Raw genomic sequence first — 26,159 nt, forward strand, 5'->3', positions numbered from 1 at the left:
TTAGAGTAATGTAATTTTTAGTGAAATGATCAGCAATTTTATAGTGGTAGTCACAGTGAGCTATAAGATTATAACGCTTAGGATAGGGTGACTTGAGCGGCTCCACACGGCCTGAGAGTAATCAAGTGGCTATTATAGAGCTCTCGGTATAACTCTGTATAAATCATGAGGATTGGATCAAATACGAGCTTTTCTCGAATAGTTTGTTACTCTCAGAACCACTTGCCAGGCTAACAAGGTGAATTTAGGGTCTTGCAGAAGTTTGAATGTTAAGACTGTATGTGAGAGCTTGAGAGATAAAAATAGGCTGGTATGTGGATGAATTAGGTAATTGTGGGACTGGTTGGTATGGATAAGATGAAGTATTATTCACAGCAGGATAGTATAAAGAGTAACCTTGGGGTGGATAGGGTTGATATGCCCCGAACTATCTGTTAAAGCCTATAGCTTGAGCTTCAGTTTCTTTCTTCTCGGATGCCTTCTTGGTTTCTCTTCCTTTCAGTTTGTCATTTTCAATGACATTCTCAATGATTTCGTCTGAGATCATCATGTCAATAAATTTTTGTGGCATTTCCTATCATTTTTTCATAATAGGGAAATTTTAAAATACTGACAAACAATACAGTGGTCTCCTTTTCAGTCAAAAGAGATTGTACTTGAGAAATAATATTCCTCCATTATTGGACATATTCTTTGAATGATTTAGTTACTTTTTTTTTATATTCTGTAAAGAAAGATGATCAAGGGTCAAGTTTGTTATATGCTAGTATTAACTAATGAAAGTATGAGCTATATCGCTCTAAAAACGAATACGATTCCTGTTCAGCTGGACATACTACTAAGCAACAGAGCCAGTGAGGTTATCTTGAAAGACATGCATCAAGAGTTTTTCATTATTGGCATGGACAACCATTTTTTGACAGTACATAGTAATGTGAGTTTTTGGATACCTTGTGCCATCGTATTTCTCAAACTCTGATACTTTAAACTTCGAAGGGATAACCACATCTAGGATTAAACAGAGTCTAGCAGCATCTACAGAACTATAAAAACTCATTTTTTTCCACTACTCGTAGCCTTTCTTCTAACAAGTTTATCTTTTGTTCAACTTTTGAGGCTTCTACAAGCTCTTTCTCTTTGGGCCTCAATTTTGTTTTTCTTTTAGATCATCCAAATTAGGGACTGATATTGATTCTACTACCTTTTCAGTAAAGACAAAATTTATATAACTTTGGTACTGTTTTTGATTTGAAGCTCATGACATTCTAGGATATGTGTACCCTATAAGATAGGTGAACTGCTGTGATGATGGACCTTATGCAGGTTGAACTTGATGTGGCTCGAAACCAAGAGGGTATAGTGGGTCATCCTCTTCTTGTGGGGAATGATCTTATTGGCTTGCATTCTCCTCTATTGCCTTCCCCTTGTTTAACTTGTTCAAAGCCTCTAAAATCTTATTCAACTCCCATTCTAACTTCTCCTAAGCTTTCTCTAATCTCTCGAGATGATTGAAATTTTTTTGTTTCATTTGTCTGGCTCGAGCTCTTATATTGTATTGGTGAGTGGGGTTGCTTGGTGGAGCTATCCTTGTTTTAAGCTTTGCTAATTTGAGGAGCAATTTATTTTTTCAAAATCGTTGAGCCTCTGCTTAGAAGAGCCTTTATTTATTTTTCCAAAGTTGTTGAGTCTCTGTCATTGATTCTCTGCTTAGAGGAGCTTTGATCAAAATTTTAACAAAAAAAAAAAAAAAAAAGCAAAAAAAAATGTCAAGTTGAGTCTAAAATGGGTGTCTACGTCTTTGCACAATTTTTGTTTCACAGAAAATGTGTAAAGAGGGACAGCTGTAGACACCTTATTTTGTCTGAGGTTCTTTGTCAATCGAGACTAATCTAAGCTCGGTTGTAGGGATTTTTATTCCTTTTTTATATATTTTTTTATTTTTGTATTTATCATTTTTATTTTTTATGGTCTATCTATTATTTAATTTCTTTTTCTTTCTCTATTATCTGATTAATTTAAAAAAAAAAAAGAAAAACTGAAAGAATGTGATTAAGATTAGTACTAATTTTTAGCTTTGGATGATAATCAGGATTGCACTAAAACTCAATCACATAGTTTTATAAATGATGACAATTTACAACAAAAAGGACGGCAAGAGCAACAAGGGAACAAAGTACAGAGATTAGGGAAAGATCATAGAAAAAAAAGCTTTTTAGACACTGGTTTGAGGGTGAAAGTGAAACTAAAAAAAAAAGGCAAACTGATTTAATATGGTGGTTCAAATTTTAAATCGAATGTTACTCATCGACAGCGAGTGGAGAGAGCCTGTTCTCAATAAGCGAATTTCAATTATCTATCCTGTAATTGAACAGAACATCGATCATATTCCAACAGCTACAGCTGAAAATGTGGAGCTTGCGGTGGGTGCTGCTCATAGAGCTCTTTTTAAAAACAAAAGCAAAGATTGGGCTTCAGCTTCTGACACTGTTCGTGCCAAGTATTTACGGGCCATTGTTTCCAAGATAATAGAGAGAAAATCTGAATTAGCAAAGCTTGAAGCAATTGATTGCGCAAAACCACTTGATGAAGTAACTTAGGACATTGATGATGTTGCTGGATGTTTTAAGTACTATACGTACCTTATTGAAGGTTTAGATGCGAAGCAAAAGGTTGCTATCTCTCTTTCTATTGAGACATTTAAGAGTTATGTGCTTAAAGAACCACTTGGGGTTTTTGGATTGATTACTCTATGGAATTATCCACTGTTGATGGCCGTATGAAAAGTAGCTCTTGCTTTGGTTGTAGGTTGTGCTGTAATACTGAAGCCTTTCGAGTTGGTATCTATCACCTGTTTCAAGCTGGTTGGCGCATGTAGGGAGGTTGGTTTTCCTCCAGATGTCTTAAACATTTTGACTGGATCGGCCCGGAAGCTACGATTCCTTTGGCATTTCATCCCAATGTTGACAAGATTGCCTTTACCATAAGCACTGTAACAGGGAGCATGATAATGGAAGCAGCAGCTCAAATGGTCAAGTCGGTATCTTTAGAACTCGACAGGAAAAGCCCAATCATTTTGTTTGAGGATGTTGACCTTGACAAGGCTACTGAATGGACTGTATTTGGTTGCTTTTAGATAAAAGGACAGATTTACAGTACAATATCTCATCTTATTGCACATGAAAGCATTGCAAAAAAATTTTTGGACAGGCTTGTGAACTGGACTAAAAATATCAAGATTTCAGATCCTGTAGAAAGAAGGTTGTAGGTTTGGCCCCGTTGTTAGTGCAAGGCAATATAAGAAAGTATTGAAATTTATCTTAATTGCTGCGAACGAGGGTGCCACCATTTTGTGTGGTGGAGTTCACCTTGAGATTTCGGTGACTTTTACTGATCTTTGTCTTAAGCCGCACCTCTGAGCAGCGTCCAAATTTTCAGTCCAGCCATTTTAATCGCTGAGTCGAGCTGCGTCAAGGTTTTTTTTTGTCATTTTTTTTTGCTTATTTATTTATTGATTAAATTGAAATTATTTATTTATTTAAGTAAACATTCTTCAATTTTTTTTAATGATTTTTTTAAAATAATTTTTTTTAAAAATATTTTTAAAGGAAAGTTGAAAGTATCAATTTCCTTTGAAAGTAAAAATTTTAAAAAATGTTTTTGAAAAAAAATTGAAAGTATTAATTTTCTTTGAAAATAAAAATTTTTAAAAAATATTTTTTGAGGAGAAGTTGAAAGTATCAATTTTTCTTGAAAATAAGTTTTTCCAAAAAAATATTTTTAAGAAAAAGTTGAAAGTATCAATTTTCTTTGAAATGAGTTTTCTAAAAAATATTTTTTGAGGAGAAGTTGAAAGTATCAATTTTCCTTCAAAATAAGTTTTTTTAAAAAAATATTTTTGAGAAAAAGTTGAAAGTTTTAATTTTCTTTAAAAATAAATTTTCTAAAAAATATTTTCGAGGAAAAGTTGAAAGTATTAATTTTCTTTGAAAATAATTTTCTAAAAACTGTTTTTTTTTAGGAAAAGTTGAAAATATCGATTTTTCTCGAAGTTAAAGTTTCAAGAAAATATTTTCGAGGAAAAGTTGAAAGAATTAATTTTTCTTGTACAAAAGCAATGATTTTTTGAAGAGAAAATAGTTTATATCTAAAGCAATCATTTTTTTCTTTTTTATTTTCTCAAATTTTTTTTAATGTTAAATAATCCGACGATGGAGCTTCTGCAAGTGAAACAGTAGTTTTTTTGCATACTCTTGAGGTTAGGGAATTTTTTCAATTTTTTGCTAAAAGTATTAGAGTCAATTAAGAATAATTTTCAATAATTAATTACTTGATAAATTTTTAAGGCTTATTGGATAACACAAAATTAAGCTGGTACCATCTTTTCGATGGGCGTTGTAAATGTGCTATAACCTTCCTCACATGTAATCGAACTTTTGAACCCTGTTCTAGTTAATAGACCCGAATCTATTCTTTTAGGAACCCTTAAGCTTAGGTGTTCTTTAAAAGGATAAATTTCTTAGGTGGTCAATCGCACCTAGATAAAAAAGATTGGTGACGACTCCTTCAAGTTAATGTCTAGCGATGGATCTCCGGATCTAGACGTTATGACACTATGCCTAAAAGTTATTATTTTGTCATGAAGTTGTTCTTGGATTGCCTTTGATTGAGTCAAAGTGCATAAGCAAATATATTATATCTTAATATTGTTTTTTTATTAACATGAATACACACACACACACACATACACACACACACATATATATATATATATATAAAGAGAGAGAGAGCTTTTATTCATTGTTTTTCTACTATCACTTTTTAGGTGATCAACAATAAAAGTTATGACGGAGCAAAGGTAGATCTATAGTTATGTGGCACGATAGTTTCCTCTTAATGGTTGGTTATTTGCCTTTTGAAAACTATAATTTAATGGCTCTACATAAAAAGATGCCTCTTTCTTTTCTATTACTCTACATAAAAAATAATTTGCACTTTTTATCTTTTGTTTATTACATTTATATGAAGCTTGCATGTTAATTTATTAATTTGAAGTCAAAATTAGTTTCTCTTTTTGTTGTGAACCTATGAAAATGGTGATGATGTTGCTTGCCATTTATTTTTATCTAAATATAATTTTATTCTTTAGTTTATCATATAATTGTTTATCTTTTAAGATTATATTTAATTTTATTTTTATATAGGTTTTGGTGATAGGATAAGAGTAGTCTTTAACTTTCTTATCTTTTGGGAAGTGAAGTTTATAAATATAAATTTACATTTGCATGTAATTCAAGTTGAATTCAACTAAGATTGTTTAATATGTTCATACATTATTCCATGATTATCGAATTACAAGGAAAAATTATGAAAATCAAGTTTATTAAAAAATTTTGAATTGTTAAAATTAAATCATTACCACATGCCATGTGCTATATAATTTATATGATTCTCTTAAAGTAGACTCTTAGTTCAAAAAAAAATTTTTTTTTATGTGTGTGAAAAACGAACTCTCATATAAAATTATAGTGTAAACAAGCCTTTTAATAGTTTTCCCAATAGCACAAACCATTCTTAAAACAGCGAAATTGGTTGACATTCCTTATATTGATCTCTCTTTTGAAATTTCTAAATCAAACTTCACAATTATCAGACAATAACCATAAATCCTTAAAATTTTATTAAAAAATACATAAAAAAATGTGCTCTTTCATCTATTAAATTTATTATAAATACTATTATTTACAAATAAAAAAATTAAACTGGTGAAGCGTGAGAAAATTTCTAGTGTTTATAATGAAAATCATAAAAATAACAATAAAAGTATTACAAATAAAAAAATAAATACATTTAAATCACATAAAAGTATAGTCTAGAAATATTCATAATCAATTAAAAAGGACATGAAACTTTCTTGATCTATATTTGTCTTAGATCCCCAATACCAATTCATGTCAGCCATATCTCTAAACCAAAAGCTTGAAAGCATTTCATCTTTTTCCTCAAATGCTATTAACCATATTATTTTGCTTGCATTTATCAACAATAAATTTTAAACCAAGTGATTAAAATATAGCATAACTACTTTACTTATTTAAAAAGAATTCAACTGGCTTAAGCAACATTGGTTTGAGTTTGGAAGCTCTATTTCTTTTGAGATAGTGTTACTTTTCTTATGTTTATTCCAGTAAGCATCAGTTTAAGATCAAGAGTTTCAATAGCTAACTAAAATGAACATTAATCATCCATTTAAGATCAAGATTTTAACCTTTACGCTTAAAAAAGTAGTTGCCCAAAACTCTAAATAAGATATATATGTGAAACTTAAGCAATTCCAATATCAAGACTAATGCAGGAATAGATAGAAAATATAACTGTGGCCATGATTGAGAGCCAACATATATGATCATCACTCATAAACTTCAAAGATAATTGCAACCATATATTATAATTATGTAATATATGGAAAAGTGTCATAATTTATTAATTACGGCAACAATGTAACTTAAAACATAAAATTAAATGAGAGAGAAATGTGGAGTTCTAATCGCTCAAATGAATATAAAAAGATAGAATTTATTAAATTTAAGAGCAAATTTGATTGCCAAAAGATTCAATTGCAACTACACAATAGGCTGCAATATCAAATTTATTTGATAAATGAGTAAATGAAACACGAATCAAAAAAATTAAAAATTATGAAAATAAGATGAAACACATATTAAAGAAATTAGAAATTATGAAAATAAACAATCATATGTTGGCTCATTTCTTATTGAAGCCAAATTTAATAAATTCACACCAATATAAAACTATGATCAAGCAACAATAAGGTAATTGAGCTTATAATCATTTGACATTATCAAACAAAATGTTGTTTTTTTTTTCTATTGCTAAGACGAAACTTTGTTGTATTTTTTGTTTGGTATGAATATATAAGTGTCTACTTAATAATTACTTTTTCTTGTTAGGGAATATAATTGCTTTTAATGGATAGTGAAAGTATTAGAACCTAATTCCAACTTTTACTGATTTAATGTAAAGATACATTATGCATATGTTAAAAATATATAAGCAAAATAATAAGAATAAAGAAAACAAAAATGAACATTAAAAAAATAATAAGAACAATTGTGTGCAAGTTACGATGCTTATTAGTTAACTATAATCGTATGATATTAATAGCACTTTGACATGTTACCCTATCACTCGTTAAGTTATGTAAGAACAAAATACATTAGGGGCAATTTCATAAAGGACCATTTTATAATCTCAAGTAAAAGAGCTGTTCTAAATATCTTAATATTTGATTGGATCCCAAAAAATAATAAATGTGATTTTCTTATAAAAAATAATAAGATCCCAAAACGCCAAAAAAATGTTGCAAAAATAAATCAAGTGCTAAAAATAAGTTAACAAAATTTATAAGACATTAAGTAAGCATGACAAACAAAATTAGCATCTAATCACTTAATAAACTAAACAAAGAGACAATTGCAAATTCAACAAAGCATATAGCATTGACCAATAAAAATGATTGTGAAAACTTTTAAGTTAAAATCTTATGGATTAAAAGCCTCATTATTTGGCATATACTTACTATGGTTTCAAGTGAAAACAAATGAGTAACACTTATTTTCATAAAAAAAAAAAATTTCTAGATACAATAAAAAAGTAGTAAGGTAAAAACAAAATGACAAACCAAGCATTTAGTACACCAAAAAAATAATATTACCAAATTGGAGAATGCTCTAATAAGTTAAACACAAAACCTGAAAATGCAAAAAAATTAAAAATCAATTTAAAAAATAAACTATGCAATGATTAATTTAAAAATAAAATCAACTTCGAAACAATTAAGAAAAAAATAAAAAAATTGAAAATACCTTCACTTAAACCATAAAGAAGCAAATGTAAAAAATATGAAAGGTACAACTTAAACAAAATAATCAGATATAAAATAAATAGTAATAAAGAAGATGATCATCCTATATGGCAAAGATCAACATATGCAAACCATTAAAAATAAACACAAACAAAATTAAATAAAACAAAAATTAATAAGATAATTAAAAAAATAAATGCAGAATTTGAGTGAAACCAAAACTTGAAATTTTTGATAGCTTATTTTATAAAATTAAAGTAAAAGTCCAAATAAATATACATAAAACACATTCATTGTCAATTTTCTTCTTTTTTGAACTTGAGTAAAATTTTTTTTTAGTAAAAATAAACTAATAAAATATTTTTTTAAGATACAGAGTACGGGGGAGAGGGATGAGGTCCTTAGACTAAAACCAGGACCTCTATGTACTTTAAAGACCTTTTTGGCCACTAGGTCGAGAGGTAAAGGGCAAATGATACAATTTTTTAAAATGAAAAAAAAAATAACTAATTAAATGAAATAAATCAATGTTTGTTTTCAAGTTGGCATAACAACTCGATCTGACCACCAACTACGAAATTAATCGACAAGCCATTATCTTTCACCCTTTACTTTTAGGTTTTCTATTCTCCATCCTCAATCCTTTTTTTTTTCCATAATTTCTTCCCCAAGCTAGATCAAAACAATGAGAGAAGTGAAATCTAACCATTCATTTATTTATTTACCCTTTTTCCCCATGTTTTTCCATTTTTCCTTTATCTCTTTTTTTTTTCTTTTATTAATTTTATCTTTACCTTTCGAAGGTTTTAAGTTCTATCTCCTAAAGCTTCTTATACATTTTTTTTTTTTTAAGTTTGCAAACCGACAACATTTACACTTAAAAATTAAAAAAAAAAAAGTTGATACTAAAGGTTGATATGATAAGTCAAATAATTAGAATTAACCAATGAAATAATGCCAATTGTAACTAAAATAAATTGCTAGAGAATAATTTTATATAAACTAAATAATCATCCAAGCTTCGGGAATATAACAAAAGTGTAATCCATATACGAGGGTTCAAAGATTGAATAATAAAAATAAGAGAAAAAAATGATATACAGATTTTATACCATTTAAAATATTTGAATATTTACATTAGTTAATTTGGATGATGATGATGAGATGTAAAAGTAATTTGTTGAAAAATAATTGGATTATAAAAAATAATTAAACATTGCATAATATTGCACTATAAAAACAAAAAAATTGCTAATTCCAAATATTAATTACTACAAAAAAATAATTTTGATATTGGAAAGAAAAGTTAGATGGAACTCTAAAGTTTACCTAAGCTCTAACAAGTTGGATTTTCATTAACAATTGAATATGCAAAAAAAAAAAAAAAGTCTAAAACATCATAACCTGTAAAAGTGTCATTGGTGTTAAATATTATCTCATTTAACCCGTAAATGTGAAAATGCCTTCGAAATATTTTCATTTACTTAAACTAACTTCAAAATCTTCTAAGGATGGCAATGGATCGAATAGAGACAATTTTTTACTCACCTCAACTCCAACCTCGTTTTAAAAATATTCTATTTGTCATTCATTCAATTAAATATCATATTATTATTTTTTTATACTCAACTTCGACCTAAAACATATTTATTAGATTTGCATCTGACCCATTATTAATTTAATAATTTTAATTTAGTATGATATTGATGAAAATATTATTTTTAATATAAATTATATATTAATTTTATATAAATATAGTGTTTTTATTAAATTAATATCTTAAATTACCATATTAAATAATATTTTTATTAATATATACATATATTACTATAAAATTAAATAAATAATATATAATTTTATATACCCTAGAGCAAGTCAAGAAGAAATACTTTGAAATTCACCTCCAACCTTATCATGGTTTTTAAAAATTGTCTCACCTCTAATCTGACTTCTAATTTAAAAAAAAAAGTTACTTCTAGGTTGAAACAATCAAAATCTATCAGTTATAGATCATTTTATCATCTTAAAGTCTCTTTAAATTTAATTTAAAAAAATTTGACCTTGATAAATATTAAACAAAATCTTAAATATCTTAATAAATATAAGTTAAATGTCTATATCAATCCTAAATAAATAATAAAATATCACAATTAACCTTAAAAATTGAATTATAAAATCATATTTCATCATACTCTTATAATATTATGCCCTAATTGATTTTCAAATTATTTTTATGACAAGTGTTGGTTGTATAAAAAATTAATATCAATTCAATTAGAGATGGGGAAAGATAAATTTACATCAATGTAAAATTAAAAAATTATATATTTTTTAATAATTAATTTAATAAATTTAAAGATTATAAAGCAACTGAAAAAGAAAAAAAATGCTTTAATCATATTTTTTTAGATTTATTAAAATTAATTATTAAAAAATATAAAATTTTTTATGTAAAATGATTTCTCTCTATTAAAGATAATTTTAATATATTATACAGATAATATAGATTATTATTATTATTATTATATAAAAAAATTGAATAAAATTTGCTTACGTAGATATTTAAGTGAATAATTCATATTATTAATATGTAAGATAATTTTAAATAATTTTATCTAATTAATTATTTAATTTTTAAAAATTTTTAAATTTACATTTATCCAAATATTTTAAAATATATAAATTTTATCTTAATTTAAATATAAAAATTAATAAAAATTAAAATTTTAAATTATAAAAAATATAATAAAAAATTTTCGTGCAGGACGCAGATAAAAAATAATAAGTTATTATTATAAAATAGAACGCTCTGCCTATAAAATAGCGAGGATTGACTCTTTCTCCAGAAAAGTCTCTAACTCGCCGTCTCTTTTCTTCAACAACATGCCTCGCCGAAGCTCTGGTTTGCTTCTCATCTCGTTTCTCTCATATATATTTATATCCAAAATATTTATTAACTTTTTTTACATCTAATTTATTTGTATTTTGTGTACCCACGTCTACTTTGCCCTGATTTCTAAGTTAGTTTGTATTTTTTTTATTTAGGTTTGTTTGTTCTGATTGAGTTATTAACTTTTTTACATCTAATTTATTTGTATTTTGTGTATCAACACCTACTTTCCCCTCATTTCTGGTTTAATATGTATTATTTGATTTAGGTTTGTTTGTTCTGATTCAGTATTAACTTTTTTACATCTAATTTATTTGTTTGTACTTTGTGTTCCCACGTCAACTTTCGCCTGATTTTTAGGTTAGTCTGTATTATTTGATTTAGGTTTGTTTGTTCTAATTTGTATTTTGTGTATCCACGGCAATCTGTATTATTTGCTTTAGGTTTGTTTGTTCTGATTGAGTTTTTTTAATTTCGGTACCCTGCTTTTAAAATCTGGGCTTGCTTTAGAATAGATTTATTATCTCCTTTTTTATTTTATTCTTTTACCTTGGTATTGGAGCATTTCAATGTGATAAAAGTTAAGTTCTTTGGAGGACGGTGTAAGAATATTGATATTTATATGTTATAAGTATATATGTTTTAACCAGAGCTATGCCAATTTTTTCTTCTTTTTTTTTTGTGTTTGTGGAATTTCTGTTCTGTTCAGTTTATATTTTTTCCGCTTTTGTTCTTGTTATTTTGCAGGAAGGTCTGCTTCTCGCCCAGCCCCTCGTCCTGCTCCTGCACGCAGCCCGCCACCTCAATCAGGTAATTGATGCTTTTATATATCATGTATGGTTATGTCTGTAGCACATAGGGTGAGAGTTTCAGGATCTGTTAATCTTGATATCCATCTTTTTAATGAGGTTTGTTTTAAAGTTGGATTTAGTAAGTAATTACTTATTATGTTTTTATCTTTCGCTGCAGCTCAACATGCTCCTCCTCCGGCTCCTGCTCAGAGTGGAAGTGGTGGATTGCTGGGAGGCATAGGCTCTACCATAGCTCAGGGTATGTGAATAGATATCCTTATGAGATGGTGTACTATTTACTTTTTATATATCTGGTTGCTTTATTATGATACATTTTGTTAATTCATTTCTTTATCTCCTTTACAGGTATGGCTTTTGGCACCGGAAGCGCTGTGGCTCACAGGGCTGTTGATGCTGTTTTGGGTCCTCGTACTATACAACATGAAACTGTGGTTTCTGAGGCTGCCGCTGCCCCTGCACCAGCCGCCGCCACCAGTAGTTTTGCTGGCTCTGATGCATGCAGCAACCACTCCAAGGCATTCCAGGATGTATGTGAATTTCACTTTCTTTTACTTGGTCACTTGATAGTTCGGTAGTTTGTTAAAATGTTGATAAATTTTGCATGCTATGGCTCATTGAACTTTGATTCCCAAGGATGATTCCTAGATTCTATCTGTTTAATTGTGCTCTTTGGGTTTACAATTTGCCTTATGTCATTTACTTGATTTGGAATGAATGACATATGGCCCAGCTTTCTTAATTAATTAGTTAAATCAGTTTTGATTCTGATTTTTTACACTTATGGTGGATGCCATTAGTATCTATTTATCATGTTAGTATGCATGGTGCAGAACTCTTTTGGAATATCCAGCAAGACTAATGTACTGATATGTTGTTTGTGTTTCTTGTAGTGCCTGAACAGCTATGGAAATGAAATCAGCAAGTGTCAGTTCTACATGGATACGTTGTCTGAGTGCAGGAAAAACTCAGGATCCATGTTGGGTGCCTAAGCTTATTCCCTATTCATTGCTGTGCAACGGAATGTCAGCTTTTGGACTTCCACTTTTATTTATCATCATTTCTTTTCTGTTGATGATTATGAAGCTGAACTCCGATAATGGTTCAATAATCTCTATGAATACTCGATCTAAGTGATATTATTTTCAATGATTGGACCTTGATATTGTTATAGTTATTGAATCTCGATTAGTATCCCTTCATTTATGCTTTTAGCGTGTGACGGTGTTGGTGTTGAATCGAATCAAATGCAACTGAAATTTGATGGTGGCTTACTGCTGCAATGCTTGATTAAGTAGGATGAGAAGATATCTTCTCTTGGACACCTTACCCTTCATTTTGCCCTTGATTCCTCTTTTCAACTTTTTGTTTGGTTGTTTGTTATGGTTGAGAAATTAAGTTTGCCATGTGGTGGGGGATTATGGACTATGTTAGCTCACACGGAGATTTGGAGGAAGCGTTATTGGGCCTGATTGAGATGAATTTTCACGACCTCCTTGGCTTGTAGATGGAGGTCGTGAATTTGATGTAGCTGTTGCCAATCTTAAGTTTATTATGGAGGGGATTGAAATTGTTAAGAAAAAAGCTGCCAATCTTTTACTAACCCGGAGAAGACAACATCAAAATTTTTACCTAAGCACAGCTTTTACATGCTTAAATGTAGCCTTGTGTTTTCTTAGAATGTAACCCCCCTCGCTAAACTAGTTTCAAATTTCAACTTGCTAAATGGGGTTCATATTTACTTTTTTTTTTTTTTTTTTTGACAATTTCCAATAAAGAAAATTTTCATCATAATCTACCCTTGAGGAAGCTGGTACACAGTTTCTTCCATGCATCCCTATCAGGCTCCACTTTTCCCGGATTTGCCTCCAACTCATTAGCATACAAATCCTGCATTTGATATAAAACGTGTCAATACTTATTCTTTCATCTAGACTTGTTACAAGGAGCTTGGAATTTATCAGATGGTGGATGTACCGCAATAAAACCGCGCATCATGAGGCGGTTGGTCAGGTGAAGCAGAATGTCATTGTTGTTGTCAGGGTGGCCTTGGATGCCCATCATATGATCTCCATATCTAAACATCTCGACCCCAGTCTTCTCAGACCGTGCCATCACCTCTGTTTTTGGTGGAAGTTCTCAAACCTAGCATACACAAACATGTTTACAACACAATTGAAAACTTTTCGGTTTCTTCTTTGATCGTTTGGTTCCTAAGTTACCAAGTTCATTTTTGAACTTTCTTGATCAATTAAAAAGGAAGTGAAGCTTTCTTGATCTATATTTGTCTTAGATCCCTAGAACCAATTCATGTGAGCTATGTGGTTGACCATCCCATTTTTCATATTCAGCAATATCTTTAAACCAAAAGCTTGAAAGCATTTCATGTTTTCATCAAATGCTATTAAGCATATTATTTTGCTTGCATTTATCAACAATAAATTTGAAGCCAAGTAATTAAAAAATAGTACAACTACTTCACTTATTTAAAAACAACTCAACTAGCTTAAGCAACATTGGTTTGAGTTTGGAAGCTCTATTTCTTTTGAGATAGTATTACTTTTTTAATGTTTATTCCAGTAAGCATCATTTTAAGATCAAGAGCTTCAATAGCCAACTAAAATGAACAGTAATAATCCATTCAAGATCAAGATTTTAATCTTTATGCTTAAGAAATTAGTTGTCCCAAAACTCTAAATAAGAGATATATCTGCAACTTAAGCAATTTCAATATCAAGACTAATGCAGGAATAGATAGAAAATGTGACTGTGGCCATGATTGAGAGCCAACATATATGATCATAAACTTCAAAGATAATTACAACCATATATTATAATTATGTAATATATGGAAAATTATGGCAACAATGTAATTTAAAGCGTAAAATCAAAGGAGAGAAAAATATAGAGTTCTAATATCTCAAATGAATATAAAAAGATAGATTTTCTTAAAAAAAATTTAAGAGCAAACTTGTTTATTAAAAAATTCAACTGCAACTACACAATAGGTTACAATATCAAATTTATTTAATAAAATGAGTACGTGAAACACGTATTAAAAAAATTAAAAATTATGAAAATAAGCAATCATATGTTGGCTCATTTCTTATTGAAGCCAAATTTAACAAATTCCCACCAACATATACTATGATCAAGCAACAATAAGGTAATTGAACTTATAATCATTTGACACTATCAAACAAAATGTTGTTTTTTTTTTTCTATTGCCAAAAGGAAACTTTGTTGTATTTTTTGTTTGGTATGAATAATTTAGTGTCTACTCAATGATTATTTTTTCTTGTTAGGGAATATAAATGCTTTTAATTGATAGTGAAAGTATTAGAATCTAATTCCAGCTTTTACTAATTTAAAGCAAGGATACATTATACATATGTTAAAAATATATAAGCAAAGTAATAAGAATAAAGAAAACAAAAAAAAAAAATAATAAGAACAATTGTTGGCAAGTTACGATGCTTATTAGTTAACTATAATCGTATAATATTAATAGTACTTTGATAGGTTTAGGTTATGTAAAAACAAAATACAGTAAGGACGATTTTATAAGGGATCATTTCATAATCTCAAGTAAAAGAGCTCTTTCGAATATCTTGATATTTGAATGGATCCCAAAGAATAATAAATGCGATTCCTTATAAAAAATAATAAGATCCCAAAACTCCAAAAAAATATTACAAAAATAAATCAAGTGCTGAAAATAAGCTAACAAAATTCATAGGACATTTGGTAAGCATGACAAACAAAATTAGCATCTGATCACTTGATAAACTAAACAAAGAGACAATTGTAAGTCCAACAAAGCATATAGCATTGACCAATAAAAATGATTGTGAAACTTTTTAAGCTAAATTCTTATGGATTAAAAGCCTCATTATATGGCATATACTTACCATGGCTTCAAGTGAAAACAAATGAGCAACACTTATTTTTATAAAATTTTTTTTCTAAATACAACAAAAAAGTAGTAAAGTAAAAACAAAAATACAAATCAAGCATTTAGTACACCAAAAAAAGACTATTACCAAAATAGAGAATACTTTAACAAGTTAAACACAGAACAAAAATGCAAAAAAACCAAAATCAATTTAAAAAATAAACTATGCTATGATTAATTTTAAAAAAAAACTTCAACCTTGAAACAATTAAAAAAAAATCAAAGAATTGAAAATACCATCACTTGAACCAAAAAGAAGCAAGAATAAAGAATATGGAAAGTATAACTTAAACAAAATAATTAAAAATACAACAAATAGTAATAAAGAAGATGATCATCACATGCAAACCATTAAAAACAAACACAGTCAAAATAAAATAAAACCAAAATTAATAAGATAATTAAAAAATAAAAGACAACAAAAATGTAAAAGCAAAATTTGAGTGAAACTTAAACTTGAAATCTTGATAACTTATTTTATAAAATTAAAGCAAAAGTCCAAACAAAGATAAATAAAACACATTCATTGTTTATTTTCTTCTTTTTTGAACTTGAGTAAAATTTATTTTTATAGTTGAAATAAAATGATAAAATGCTTTTTTTTTAGGTACAGGGTACGGGGGAGAGGGATGAGATCTTTGGTTCGAAACCAGGACCTTCATATCCTCTTAAGGCCTCTTTGGCCATTAAGCCAAAAAGCAAAAAATAATTAATACAATACTTTGAAATGAAAAAAAAAAAAAAACCAAATGAAACAAAACGGTATTTGTTTTCAAGTTGCCATAACAACCCGATCTGACCGCCAACTACAAAATTAATCGAAAAGCCATTATCCTTCACCCTTCACCTTTAGATTTTCTATTCTCCATTGTCTCTTTTTTTCTCCATAATTTCTTCCCCATGTTAGATCAAAACGATGAGAGAAGTGAAATCTAACCATTCATTTATTTTTCTCCCCTTTTTCCTTTTTTTTTTTTTTTCCATTTCTCCCTATCTCTTTTTTTTTCTTTTATCAATTCTATCTCTGTCTCTCAAAGGTTTTATCTCCTGAAGCTTTTTTAACATTTTTTATTTTTTAAGTTTACAAACTGACATCATTTACACTTAAAAACTAAAAAAAAATAAAAAGTTGATACTAAAAGTTGATGGGATAAGTCAAATAATTAAGATTAACCAATGAAATAATGCTAATTGTCACTAAAAATAAGTTGTTAGAGGATAATTTTATATAGACTAAGTAATCGTTCAAGCTTTGAAAATATAATAAAAGTGTAATTTATATATGAGGGTTTAAAGATTAAATAACAAAAAAAGAGAAAAAATATACAGATTTTATAACATTTAAAGTATTTGAATATTTACATTTGTTAATACTGATGACATTGAGATATAGAACTATTTTGTTGAAAAATAATTAAACCTTGTATAATATTGCACTATAAAAACAAAAAAGTTGCTAATTCAAAATATTAATTACTACAAAAAGTAATTCTGATCTTTGACAAAAAAGTTAGATGGAACTTTAAAGTTTACCTAAGTTCTAATAAGTTGGATTTTCATTAACAGTTGAATACATACAAAAAATATTAGTCTAAAACATCATCTAGTGTAAAAGTGTCATTGATGTTAAATATTATCCCATTTAATTAAAATGCCTTTGAAATATTTTCATTTACCTAAACTAACTTCAAAATCTTCTAAGAATGACAATGGATCAGATTGAGGTAACTTTTTGCTCGCCTCAACTCCAATCTCGTTTTAAAAATATTTTATTTGTTTCCGATTCAACCAAATATCGAATTATTATTTTTCATACCCGACTTCAACCTATCACATATTTATTAGACTCGCATTGACCCATTATTAATTTAATAATTTTAATTCAGTATGATATTCATAAAAATATTATTTTGAATATAAATTATATATTAATTATATATAAATGTAATGTTTTTATTAATTAACATATTAAATAAAAATATTAAATAATATTTTTATTAATACATACATATAATAATATAAAATTAAATAAATAATATATAATTTTATATATTTCAAAGCAGATCAAGAAAAACTACTTTAAAATTCACCTCCGACCTTATCATGATTTTTAAGAAATATGTCTTACCTCTAATTTGACTCCTAATTGAAAAAAAAAAATTCGCTCATGAGTTGAAACAATCAAAATTTGTCAACTATGAATGATTTTATCATCCTAAAGTCTTTTTAAAATTAATTTAAAATTTTTTTTGACCTTGATAAATATTAATCAAAATCTTAAGTATATTAATAAATATAAGTTAAATGTCTATATTAATCCTAAAATATAATAAAATATCACAATTAACCTTACACATTGAATTATAAAATCGTATTTCATCTTACTCCTAAAATATTATACCCTAATTGATTTTCAAATTATTTTTATGACAAGTGTTAGTTATCTAAAATGTTAGTATCCATTGAATTAGAGATGGGGAGAGATAAATTTGCATCAATGTAAAATTAAAAAACTATATATTGTTTAATCATTAATTTAGTAAAATTAAGGATTATAATGCAATTGAAAAAGAGAAAAAATGGTTTAATCAGACTTTTTGGATTTATTAAAATCAATTATTAAAAAAATATAAATTTTTTTGTGTAAAATGATTCCTCTCTATTAAAGATAATTTTAATATATTATATAGATAGTATAGATTATTATTATTATTATTATTATTATTATTATATACATAGAAATTGGATAAGATTTGTTTATGTAGATATTTAGATGAACAATTTATATTATTAACATGTAAAATAATTTAAAATAATTTAAACTAATTAATTATTTAATTTTTAAAAATTTTAAAATTTACATTTATCCAAATATTTTAAAATATATAAAATTTTATCTTAATTTAAATATAAAAATTAATATAAATTAAAATTTTAAATTATAAAAAATATAATAAAAAATTTTCGTGCACGACACGGATAAAAAAAAATTAGTTATTATTATAAAATAGCAACGCTCTGCCTATAAAATACCGAGGATTGTCAATTTAAAGCTAAACCCTTTCTCCAGAAAAGTCCGCCTCTTTTCTTCAACAACATGGCTCGCCGAAGCTCAGGTTTGCTTCTCATCTCATTTCTCTCATATATATTTATATCCAAAATATTTATTAACTTTTTTACATCTAATTTATTTGTATTTTGTGTACCCACGTCTACTTTGGCCTGGTTTCTAGGTTAGTTTGTATTTTTTTTTATTTAGGTTTGTTTGTTCTGATTGAGTTATTAACTTTTTTACATCTAATTTATTTGTATTTTGTGTATCCACATCTACTTTCGCCTGATTTCTAGTTTAATATGTATTATTTGATTTAGGTTTGTTTGTTCTGACTCAGTTATTAACTTTTTTACATCTAATTTATTTGTTTGTACTTGGTGTACCCACATCTACTTTCGCCTGATTTTTAGGTTAGTTTGTATTATTTGATTTAGGTTTGTTTGTTCTAATTTGTATTTTGTATATCCGCGGCAATCTGTATTATTTGATTTAGGTTTGTTTGTTCTGATTGAGTGTTTTAATTTCGGTACTCTGCTTTTAAAACTGGGCTTGCTATAGAATAGATTTATTATCTCCTTTTTTATTTTATTCTTTTACCTTGGTATTGGAGCATATCAATGTGATACAAGTACTTTGGAGGACGGTGCAAGAATATTGATATTTGTATGTTATAAGTATATATGTTTTAGCCAGAGCTATGCCAATTCTTTTTTTTTTTTTTTTTTATTCGTGGAATTTCTGTTCTGTTCAGTTTATATTTTTTCCGCTTTTGTTCTTATTATTTTGCAGGAAGGTCTGCTTCTCGCCCAGCCCCTCGTCGTGCTCCTGCACGCAGCCCGCCACCTCAACCAGGTAACTGATGCTTTTTTATATCGTGTGTGGTTATGTATGTAGTACATAGGGTGAGAGGTTCAGGATCTGTTAATCTTGATATCCATCTTTTTAATGAGGGTTGTTGTTTTAAAGTTGTTATTAGTAAGTAATTACTTATTATGTTTTTATCTTTCGCTGCAGCTCAACATGCTCCTCCTCCGGCTCCCGCTCAGAGTGGAAGTGGTGGATTGCTGGGAGGCATAGGCTCTACCATAGCTCAGGGTATGTGAATGGATATCCTTATGAGATGGTGGACTATTTACCTTTTATATATCTGGTTGCTTTATTATGATACATTTTGTTAATTCTTTTCTTTATCTCCTTTACAGGTATGGCTTTTGGCGCTGGAAGTGCTGTGGCTCACAGGGCTGTTGATTCTGTTTTGGGTCCTCGTACTATACAACATGAAACTGTGGTTTCTGAGGCTGCTGCTGCCCCTGCACCAGCCGCCGCCACCAATAGTTTTGCTGGCTCTGATGCATGCAGCATCCACTCCAAGGCATTCCAGGATGTATGTGAATTTCACTTTCTTTTACTTGGTTACTTGACAGTTTAGTAGTTTGTTAAAATGTTGATAAATTTTGCATGCTGTGGCTCATTGAACTTTGATTCCCAAGGATGATTCCTAGATTCTATCTGTTTAATTGTGCTCTTTGGGTTTACGATTTGCCTTATGTCATTTACTTGATTTGGAATGAATGACATATGGCCCAGCTTTCTTAATTAATTAGTTAAATCAGTTTTGATTCTGAGTTTTTACACTTATGGTGGACGCCATTAGTATCTATTTATCATGTTAGTATGCATGGTGCAGAACTCTTTTGGAATATCCAGCAAGACTAATGTACTGATATGTTTTTTGTGTTTCTTGTAGTGCCTGAACAGCTATGGAAATGAAATCAGCAAGTGTCAGTTCTACATGGATATGTTGTCTGAGTGCAGGAAAAACTCAGGATCCATGTTGGGTGCCTAAGGTTATTTCCTTATTTGTTGCTGTGCAACGGAATGTCAGCTTTTGGCTTGCACTTTTATTTATCATCATTTCTCTTCTGTTGATGATTATGAAGCTGAACTCCGATAATGGTTAATAATCTTTATGAATACTCGATCTAAGTGATATTATTTTCAATGATTGGACCTTGATATTGTTATAGATATTGAATCTCGATTAGTATCCCTTCATTTATGCTTTTAGCGAGTGATGGTGTTGGTGTTGAATCAAATCAAATGCAATTGAAATTTGATGGTGGCTCACTGCTGCAATGCTTGATTAAGTGGGATGAGAAGATATCTTCTCTTGGACACCTTACCCTTCATTTTGCCCTTGATTCCTCTTTTCAACTTTTTGTTTGGTTGTTTCTTATGGTTGAGAAATTAAGTTTGCCTTGTGGAAGAGGATTATGGAATATGTCAGCACACACGGAGGTTTGGAGGAAGCGTTATTGGGCCGGATTGATATGAATTTTAAGCGTGTTTTACAAATGCCTCCTTGGCTTGTAGATGGAGGTCATGAATTTGATACAGCTGGTGCCAATCTTAAGTTTATTATGGAGGGGATCGAAATTGTTAAGAAAAAGCAGCCAATCTTTCACTAACCCGGAGAAGAGCACATCAAAATTCCTACCTAAGCACAGCTTTTACATGCTTAAATGCAACTTTCTGTTTTCTTAGCATGTGACCTACCTCACTAAACTTGTTTCAAATTTCAACTTGCTAAAAGGGGTTCATATTAACGTTTTCTTTTTATTTTTTTGGACACTTTCCAACAAAGAATTTTCATTATAATCTACCCTTGAGGAAGCCGGTGCACAGTTTCTTCCATGCATCCTTATCAGGCTTCACTTTCCCCAGGTTTGCCTTCAACTCATCAGCATACGAATCCTGCATTTGATATAAAACGTGTCAATACTTATTCTTCATCAACAAGACTTGTTACAAGGAGCTTGGAATTTATCAGATGGTGGATGTACTGCAATAAAACCGCGCATCATAAGACGATCGATCAGATGAAGCAGAATATCATTGGTGTACTCAGGGTGGCCTTGGATGCCCATCATATGATCTCCATATCTAAACATCTCGATCCCAGTCTTTTCAGACCGTGCTATCACCTCTGCTTTTGGTGGAAGTTCTTGAACCTAGCATATAAAAACATGTTTACGACACAAGTGAAAAATTTTCGGTTTCTTCTTTTATGGTTTGGTTACTAAGTTACCAAGTTCATTTTTGAAATAGACCGACCTCATCTCTGTGGCACTCGATCAAGGAAAGAGTGGTTGGGATTTTCAGAGATGAGAAGAGCTTTGATGAAGATGATGAGAAATGGATGGCTGTGATTCCAATGTCCCAACCTGAGATGGCACGCCCGGTCTTTCCTCCCAGTGCACGACTAAGAATCTGATCAAATTACAACAAAATACTTTTGAGCTTTTTATCTTTGAAAAAATGAAAACACACAGCATTATCTACAAAATATCTAACCATAGATTCCTCAAAAATGCTTAATTTTCAAGCCTCTAGAGTTGCTAAGGCCAACCCCAATTCAAGTAATTCTCAGAGAATTGAAAACATCCTAAACGTAAAGTGCCAATTGTGGGTTCAATCGGTTGAGGTTAGTAATGGCATTGAAAACTCGAAGAAAAGAGCAATACAAAAAGAAAAACAAACTAAACCCATGTGCAATAAATTGCTCCGAGCCACTTTCTCTCCACAACTAAGCTTTTGGCCCCTTGAGAAGCCAACGATATTGAAAATGACATTTAAAAAGTGAGATTGCAGTAATATTTTTTTGCACATCTACAGTCAAGACTCAAGACACGTACATGTTTTCATACCATAATTTTCACATGTTAAATTATACACATGGCAATGCTGAATGGTGGGAACCTATAATCATGTATTCACTTTTTCAAAAAAAAAAAAAAAAAACCTTAGCACATGGTTAAAAGAAGAGCAGCAGATTGCATCTATGAAAGATAAGGAGGGTCCAAAATGTTGACATAACAACCTCCAAATTCAAAGGAGAGTATTCTGCCGTACACAAAAAATTCAATTAGCATGGGGAGACATATTGGGACCAATATCAGATGCCAGATTTTGTTAGCAGATTTAAAGCCGTTCAACCGTGACCGCGGCTTCAATAAAAAAATCATACTACTACCTAACGTAATTTTCACATCACAGTTCACAGAGCTCTTACATCTTGGTTTCTGTGAGTAATTCATAAACTGAGTTTAGTGAAATTATATCAAACACTTGGTTAGCTCCAGGTTTTCCATCTATTTCTGCCATCAAAATTGACAAAAAAAAAAAAAAGAAAGAAACTATTTTACATTCAGTTCTTTACACCTAATGTCGACTTAATTGATCTCAGTTTCATCAGCTGACGTATGTCAAATACAAATTTTAGTGTATTTATTAAAAGAATCCCACATCTGCTTTTTGATTACTCCTTCCGTCTCTTTTTTTATTCATTTTTTATTTTCGAATTATTTTAAAATTATTTTTTGAAATATTTAAAATTTTTATTATTTATATTTTAAAATTGTTTTTATTTTTTGATATTAAAAATTGTAAAACTTTAATTTTATAAAAAAATTTTAAATTTAAATTTAATATATTAAAATTATTTTTTAAAAAAATTTCATAAAAATCAATAATCCTCAAATAATTTAAAACGAAAAGATAATATTTTTTCTCTTATATCCTCCCTCACTTCACCATTCATCAAATGCCATTTAAGATTTTGGTTGGAAGTTTCTAATTAAATCATATTAATAAAAAATTTTGAGAAAAGCTTTTTGTTTTTTAATTGAAAAAAAACCAAAATAAAATAACTTTTTCAAGAATGTTGGAATGAAAATAAACCAGAACCAAGCGCTTCACATCGACAATTTAAAACATGGTATCAGGAAGTACCATTTAAAATTTTAATATAAAAATTTCGTAAAATTAAAAAAATATGTTTTATATTTATTACATCTTCACAAATAATGATCAAATAACTCTAGCATTAAACAAAAAGTACTACTAATAGTAAAAAAAAAAAAAAAAAAAAAGAACGTCGTTAATTTGAAGGAATTACCTGGTGACCAAAGCAAATCCCAAGAACTTTTTTCTTCAATGAATCCAACTTGTTCAAGAGAGCAATCAACCTACAAATCCAAACGTCATTGCCATGTGCATCATTGCAACTCCCGGTTATAACAAAGCCATCAAAGTCACCAATCTCTTTATCGTCAGGGAACTCACCATTGGCCACCCTGAACACATCCCAGGTCTCCCCTTCCTCCGCCAGCATTTCCACGAAAACCCCATAATACCCTCCATATCTCTTTTTAATATAATCAGAATCCTCAGCACAGAGAAGAACAGCAAATCTCTTCCCACCACCCATAATCAAAGTATCTTATATTCCCTTTTTTTTTTTTTCTTTTGTTTCAAACAAAACCTATCTCCCCCTCTCTGTCTCTTCAAGGCAAAAGGTTGACCCTTTAGAGAGAGGAAGATAATGTGCAGATCAGGCTATTAGAGAATAATGGAAGAGGTTCACACTGTTCTCCTGTCTTTTTCTTTTTCCTTCTTGCGTGTTGTCGTGCGAATGTAAAGATTTCATTTAAGGTGTTAACGTTAAAAAAGGGGACATGTTTGGTAACCTAAATTACAAAAGATGGCCTCGGCTGAGTTGGCTTGCGGAATCTGCCCTTTTTTCTGGGTTGTATTCATTTCTTACTTGGGCTGTGGCTAGATAATGTAGTTTTTGTGAATCATAGGCTCTTAGCTGGTTATATGGCATGGCCACTTCAGGGGCACAACCTTTTATCTATTAAATATCATAGATTTTAAACCATTTTTCAACTGTTTCTTAAAAAAAAAACTCTTCATTTTTACCTCCCAAATGAGCATTATCTCATATAACATGATATGTGATGCATCTAATCAGATTGCGAGAACTCATACGTATAATGTATTCTTTTTATGAATTAAATAGATAGAAATAAAATGAGTATATATTGAAATGGGATTATATTGTATTTTCTTTTCTTTACTTTTATATATATATATTTTGTGAAAGGATATTGTATTTTAATAAAATCTGAGTCCTTTTTAGCAAATTACTGATGTTTTTAGTGGCAGATTCAAAATTTTTCTGAATGTTTATTTAAAATATATGTAAAACATTATTTACATATTTATTAATTTTGTAGGCAAAAAAAAAAAAAATGTTGAGAAAAAATATTTTTCAAAATTTTTTATTTTTTAATATTTGAAGGCGTTCACACCCTATTTCATAGGGTTAATTTACCTTGCATATTTTTCAACAAGATCAGAGGCAAATACAAAGGAGCAGGCATAAGTCATGGCCCTCTAAAATTTTTTTTATAGCATTTTAGTATAGTAACTCAGACTACTTAATACTAGTTTCGACTTTCTTTTTTTATTAACTTCACTGTTTGACTCTCTTTTTGCCTTATGTTTGGCTTCATTCCTTTCAATTTGATAATAATATTGTGGTCCAAAGGAAAAATGCACTAAGCATCACAAAAAACAGAGTAATTAAAGATCTATCCAGTTTTTTTTTTTCTTTTTTTCTTGTGCATGACAAAAGAAAGTGGAAAATTGATAACATTTTAGAGTTATGGGCATCTTCTCTCTCCTATGTATCATTTCAATTTGATCTGATGTTCTTGCCAAGGAATTATGTGACCTTCTGTAAGCACTAATTAGATCATCATCTCAAAGTTTTTGTTCTTTTTAGTCGTTTAAAATACCAAAATTTTATTGTTTCTTAAGATTTTGAGTCAATTCTTTTAGTATTTCCTCAATAAAATTTGGTACATATATTAAATAAAATTTGATATATATATATGTATGTATGTATGTATATATGTATGTATGTATAGTTTCTAATTTTCTTTGCAAGAAAATTAAGTTCGCAATTTTGTATACGAAATTACAATGTTTTGTGCATTTTCTATTAATCACCTTGTAGTTTTCCTATAAGCAAAAGTAGCCAGGATTTAGGGATGCACCTGCGTTTGCTTAAAGCATGAAATATGTATTTTAATTATTAAATTTTTTTATAAAAGAGGTCGCGGAATGAGAATAGAAAAAGTAATTACGAATATTGAGATTTAAATTTTTTATTTTTTGATTATTATATTTTAAAAGTGATTATATAAATCGATTGAACTTCGAATTTGTATTTTTAATTATTAATTATATTCAATTTATTTGTTTCAATACCTTGAAATTGATTTAATAAATTTGCAAGTCTAATATGACCAATTTATAGAAGCGAAGGGCCAAAATTGCATTGGGTACAATATTTGCTTATTGTTTTCAAAATTCACAATTGAAAATATTTAATGAGGTATTTGGTTCGGAACAATCCAAAAATTCTTTTGAAATCTTAATTGTAGGTATTTAATTTCTAAATTTGGTGTAGGTTATCCGATTCTAAGGAAAAATGTCTTATCCTTAATACTATGCAAAAATTCTGAAAAAAAAAACCCACATTTTTTTGTGGTATTTTATAATTTCGGATGAAAAGTTACTTAAATTTTACATTTGACCTAAATAAAATTTTTTTCTATTTATGTTACCCTTTTTTCTTGAAAAGAAAAGTCTGTGAATGAAATTAAAATTTTTTTAAAGTTAATCATGATGTTTGTAACGAGCAAAATGCAATAATG

General features: G+C 29.0%; 3 protein-coding genes and 1 pseudogene across 5 annotated transcripts; 3 read left to right on the forward strand and 1 right to left on the reverse strand.

Annotated features, from left to right (window-relative positions):
* Positions 1 to 1,841: 1,841 nt before the first annotated feature.
* On the forward strand, positions 1,842 to 3,416 carry LOC111303361 (aminoaldehyde dehydrogenase 1, peroxisomal pseudogene; annotated as a pseudogene).
* A 7,226-nt stretch (positions 3,417 to 10,642) lies between these two features.
* Positions 10,643 to 12,787, forward strand: LOC111295529 (uncharacterized). Of its 2 annotated transcripts, none has more exons than XM_022889060.2 (5): positions 10,643 to 10,784; positions 11,520 to 11,581; positions 11,738 to 11,822; positions 11,930 to 12,111; positions 12,475 to 12,787. In XM_022889060.2, exons 1-5 carry the CDS (start codon positions 10,766 to 10,768, stop codon positions 12,571 to 12,573), a joined length of 447 nt encoding a protein of 148 aa, XP_022744795.2. In that variant the 5' UTR covers positions 10,643 to 10,765; the 3' UTR covers positions 12,574 to 12,787. The 2 variants fall into 2 exon arrangements, with proteins under 2 accessions (XP_022744795.2, XP_022744802.2); XM_022889067.2 differs by having other exon boundaries at positions 10,645 to 10,784; positions 11,520 to 11,582; positions 11,742 to 11,822.
* Positions 12,788 to 18,516: 5,729 nt separating this feature from the next.
* Positions 18,517 to 20,646, forward strand: LOC111295553 (uncharacterized). Of its 2 annotated transcripts, none has more exons than XM_022889088.2 (5): positions 18,517 to 18,652; positions 19,381 to 19,443; positions 19,606 to 19,686; positions 19,794 to 19,975; positions 20,339 to 20,646. In XM_022889088.2, the coding sequence occupies exons 1-5, from the start codon at positions 18,634 to 18,636 to the stop codon at positions 20,435 to 20,437; spliced, it is 444 nt and encodes a 147-aa protein (XP_022744823.2). In that variant the 5' UTR covers positions 18,517 to 18,633; the 3' UTR covers positions 20,438 to 20,646. The 2 variants fall into 2 exon arrangements, with proteins under 2 accessions (XP_022744823.2, XP_089601525.1); XM_089745399.1 differs by having other exon boundaries at positions 18,619 to 18,769.
* Positions 20,647 to 21,027: 381 nt separating this feature from the next.
* On the reverse strand, positions 21,028 to 24,068 carry LOC111295545 (gamma-glutamyl peptidase 5-like). The gene is made up of 4 exons (XM_022889078.2): positions 23,549 to 24,068; positions 21,706 to 21,861; positions 21,435 to 21,602; positions 21,028 to 21,345 (listed from the first exon to the last, which is right to left on the reverse strand). The coding sequence occupies exons 1-4, from the start codon at positions 23,858 to 23,860 to the stop codon at positions 21,244 to 21,246; spliced, it is 738 nt and encodes a 245-aa protein (XP_022744813.2). The 5' UTR covers positions 23,861 to 24,068; the 3' UTR covers positions 21,028 to 21,243.
* Between the last annotated feature and the right edge of the window lie 2,091 nt (positions 24,069 to 26,159).

The sequence above is a fragment of the Durio zibethinus genome, chromosome 16, assembly GCF_047325235.1.
Source record: "Durio zibethinus cultivar Kanyao isolate XHJ-2024 chromosome 16, ASM4732523v1, whole genome shotgun sequence".
In the NCBI taxonomy this organism is placed as follows: Eukaryota; Viridiplantae; Streptophyta; class Magnoliopsida; order Malvales; family Malvaceae; genus Durio; species Durio zibethinus.

Coding starts and splice junctions, on each gene's coding strand:
- LOC111295529 (XM_022889060.2), top strand. Junction 11,582..11,737: donor GCAGCCCGCCACCTCAATCA/GGTAATTGATGC, acceptor TTATCTTTCGCT/GCAGCTCAACATGCTCCTCC. Junction 11,823..11,929: donor AGGCTCTACCATAGCTCAGG/GTATGTGAATAG, acceptor TCTCCTTTACAG/GTATGGCTTTTGGCACCGGA.
- LOC111295553 (XM_089745399.1), top strand. CDS start 18,634: ATGGCTCGCCGAAGCTCAGGTTTGCTTCTCATCTCATTTCTCTCATAT. Junction 19,444..19,605: donor CAGCCCGCCACCTCAACCAG/GTAACTGATGCT, acceptor CTTTCGCTGCAG/CTCAACATGCTCCTCCTCCG. Junction 19,976..20,338: donor ACTCCAAGGCATTCCAGGAT/GTATGTGAATTT, acceptor TGTTTCTTGTAG/TGCCTGAACAGCTATGGAAA.
- LOC111295545 (XM_022889078.2), bottom strand. CDS start 23,860: ATGGGTGGTGGGAAGAGATTTGCTGTTCTTCTCTGTGCTGAGGATTCT. Junction 21,862..23,548: donor GGATTTGCTTTGGTCACCAG/GTAATTCCTTCA, acceptor TAATTTGATCAG/ATTCTTAGTCGTGCACTGGG. Junction 21,346..21,434: donor TGATGCGCGGTTTTATTGCA/GTACATCCACCA, acceptor TATCAAATGCAG/GATTCGTATGCTGATGAGTT.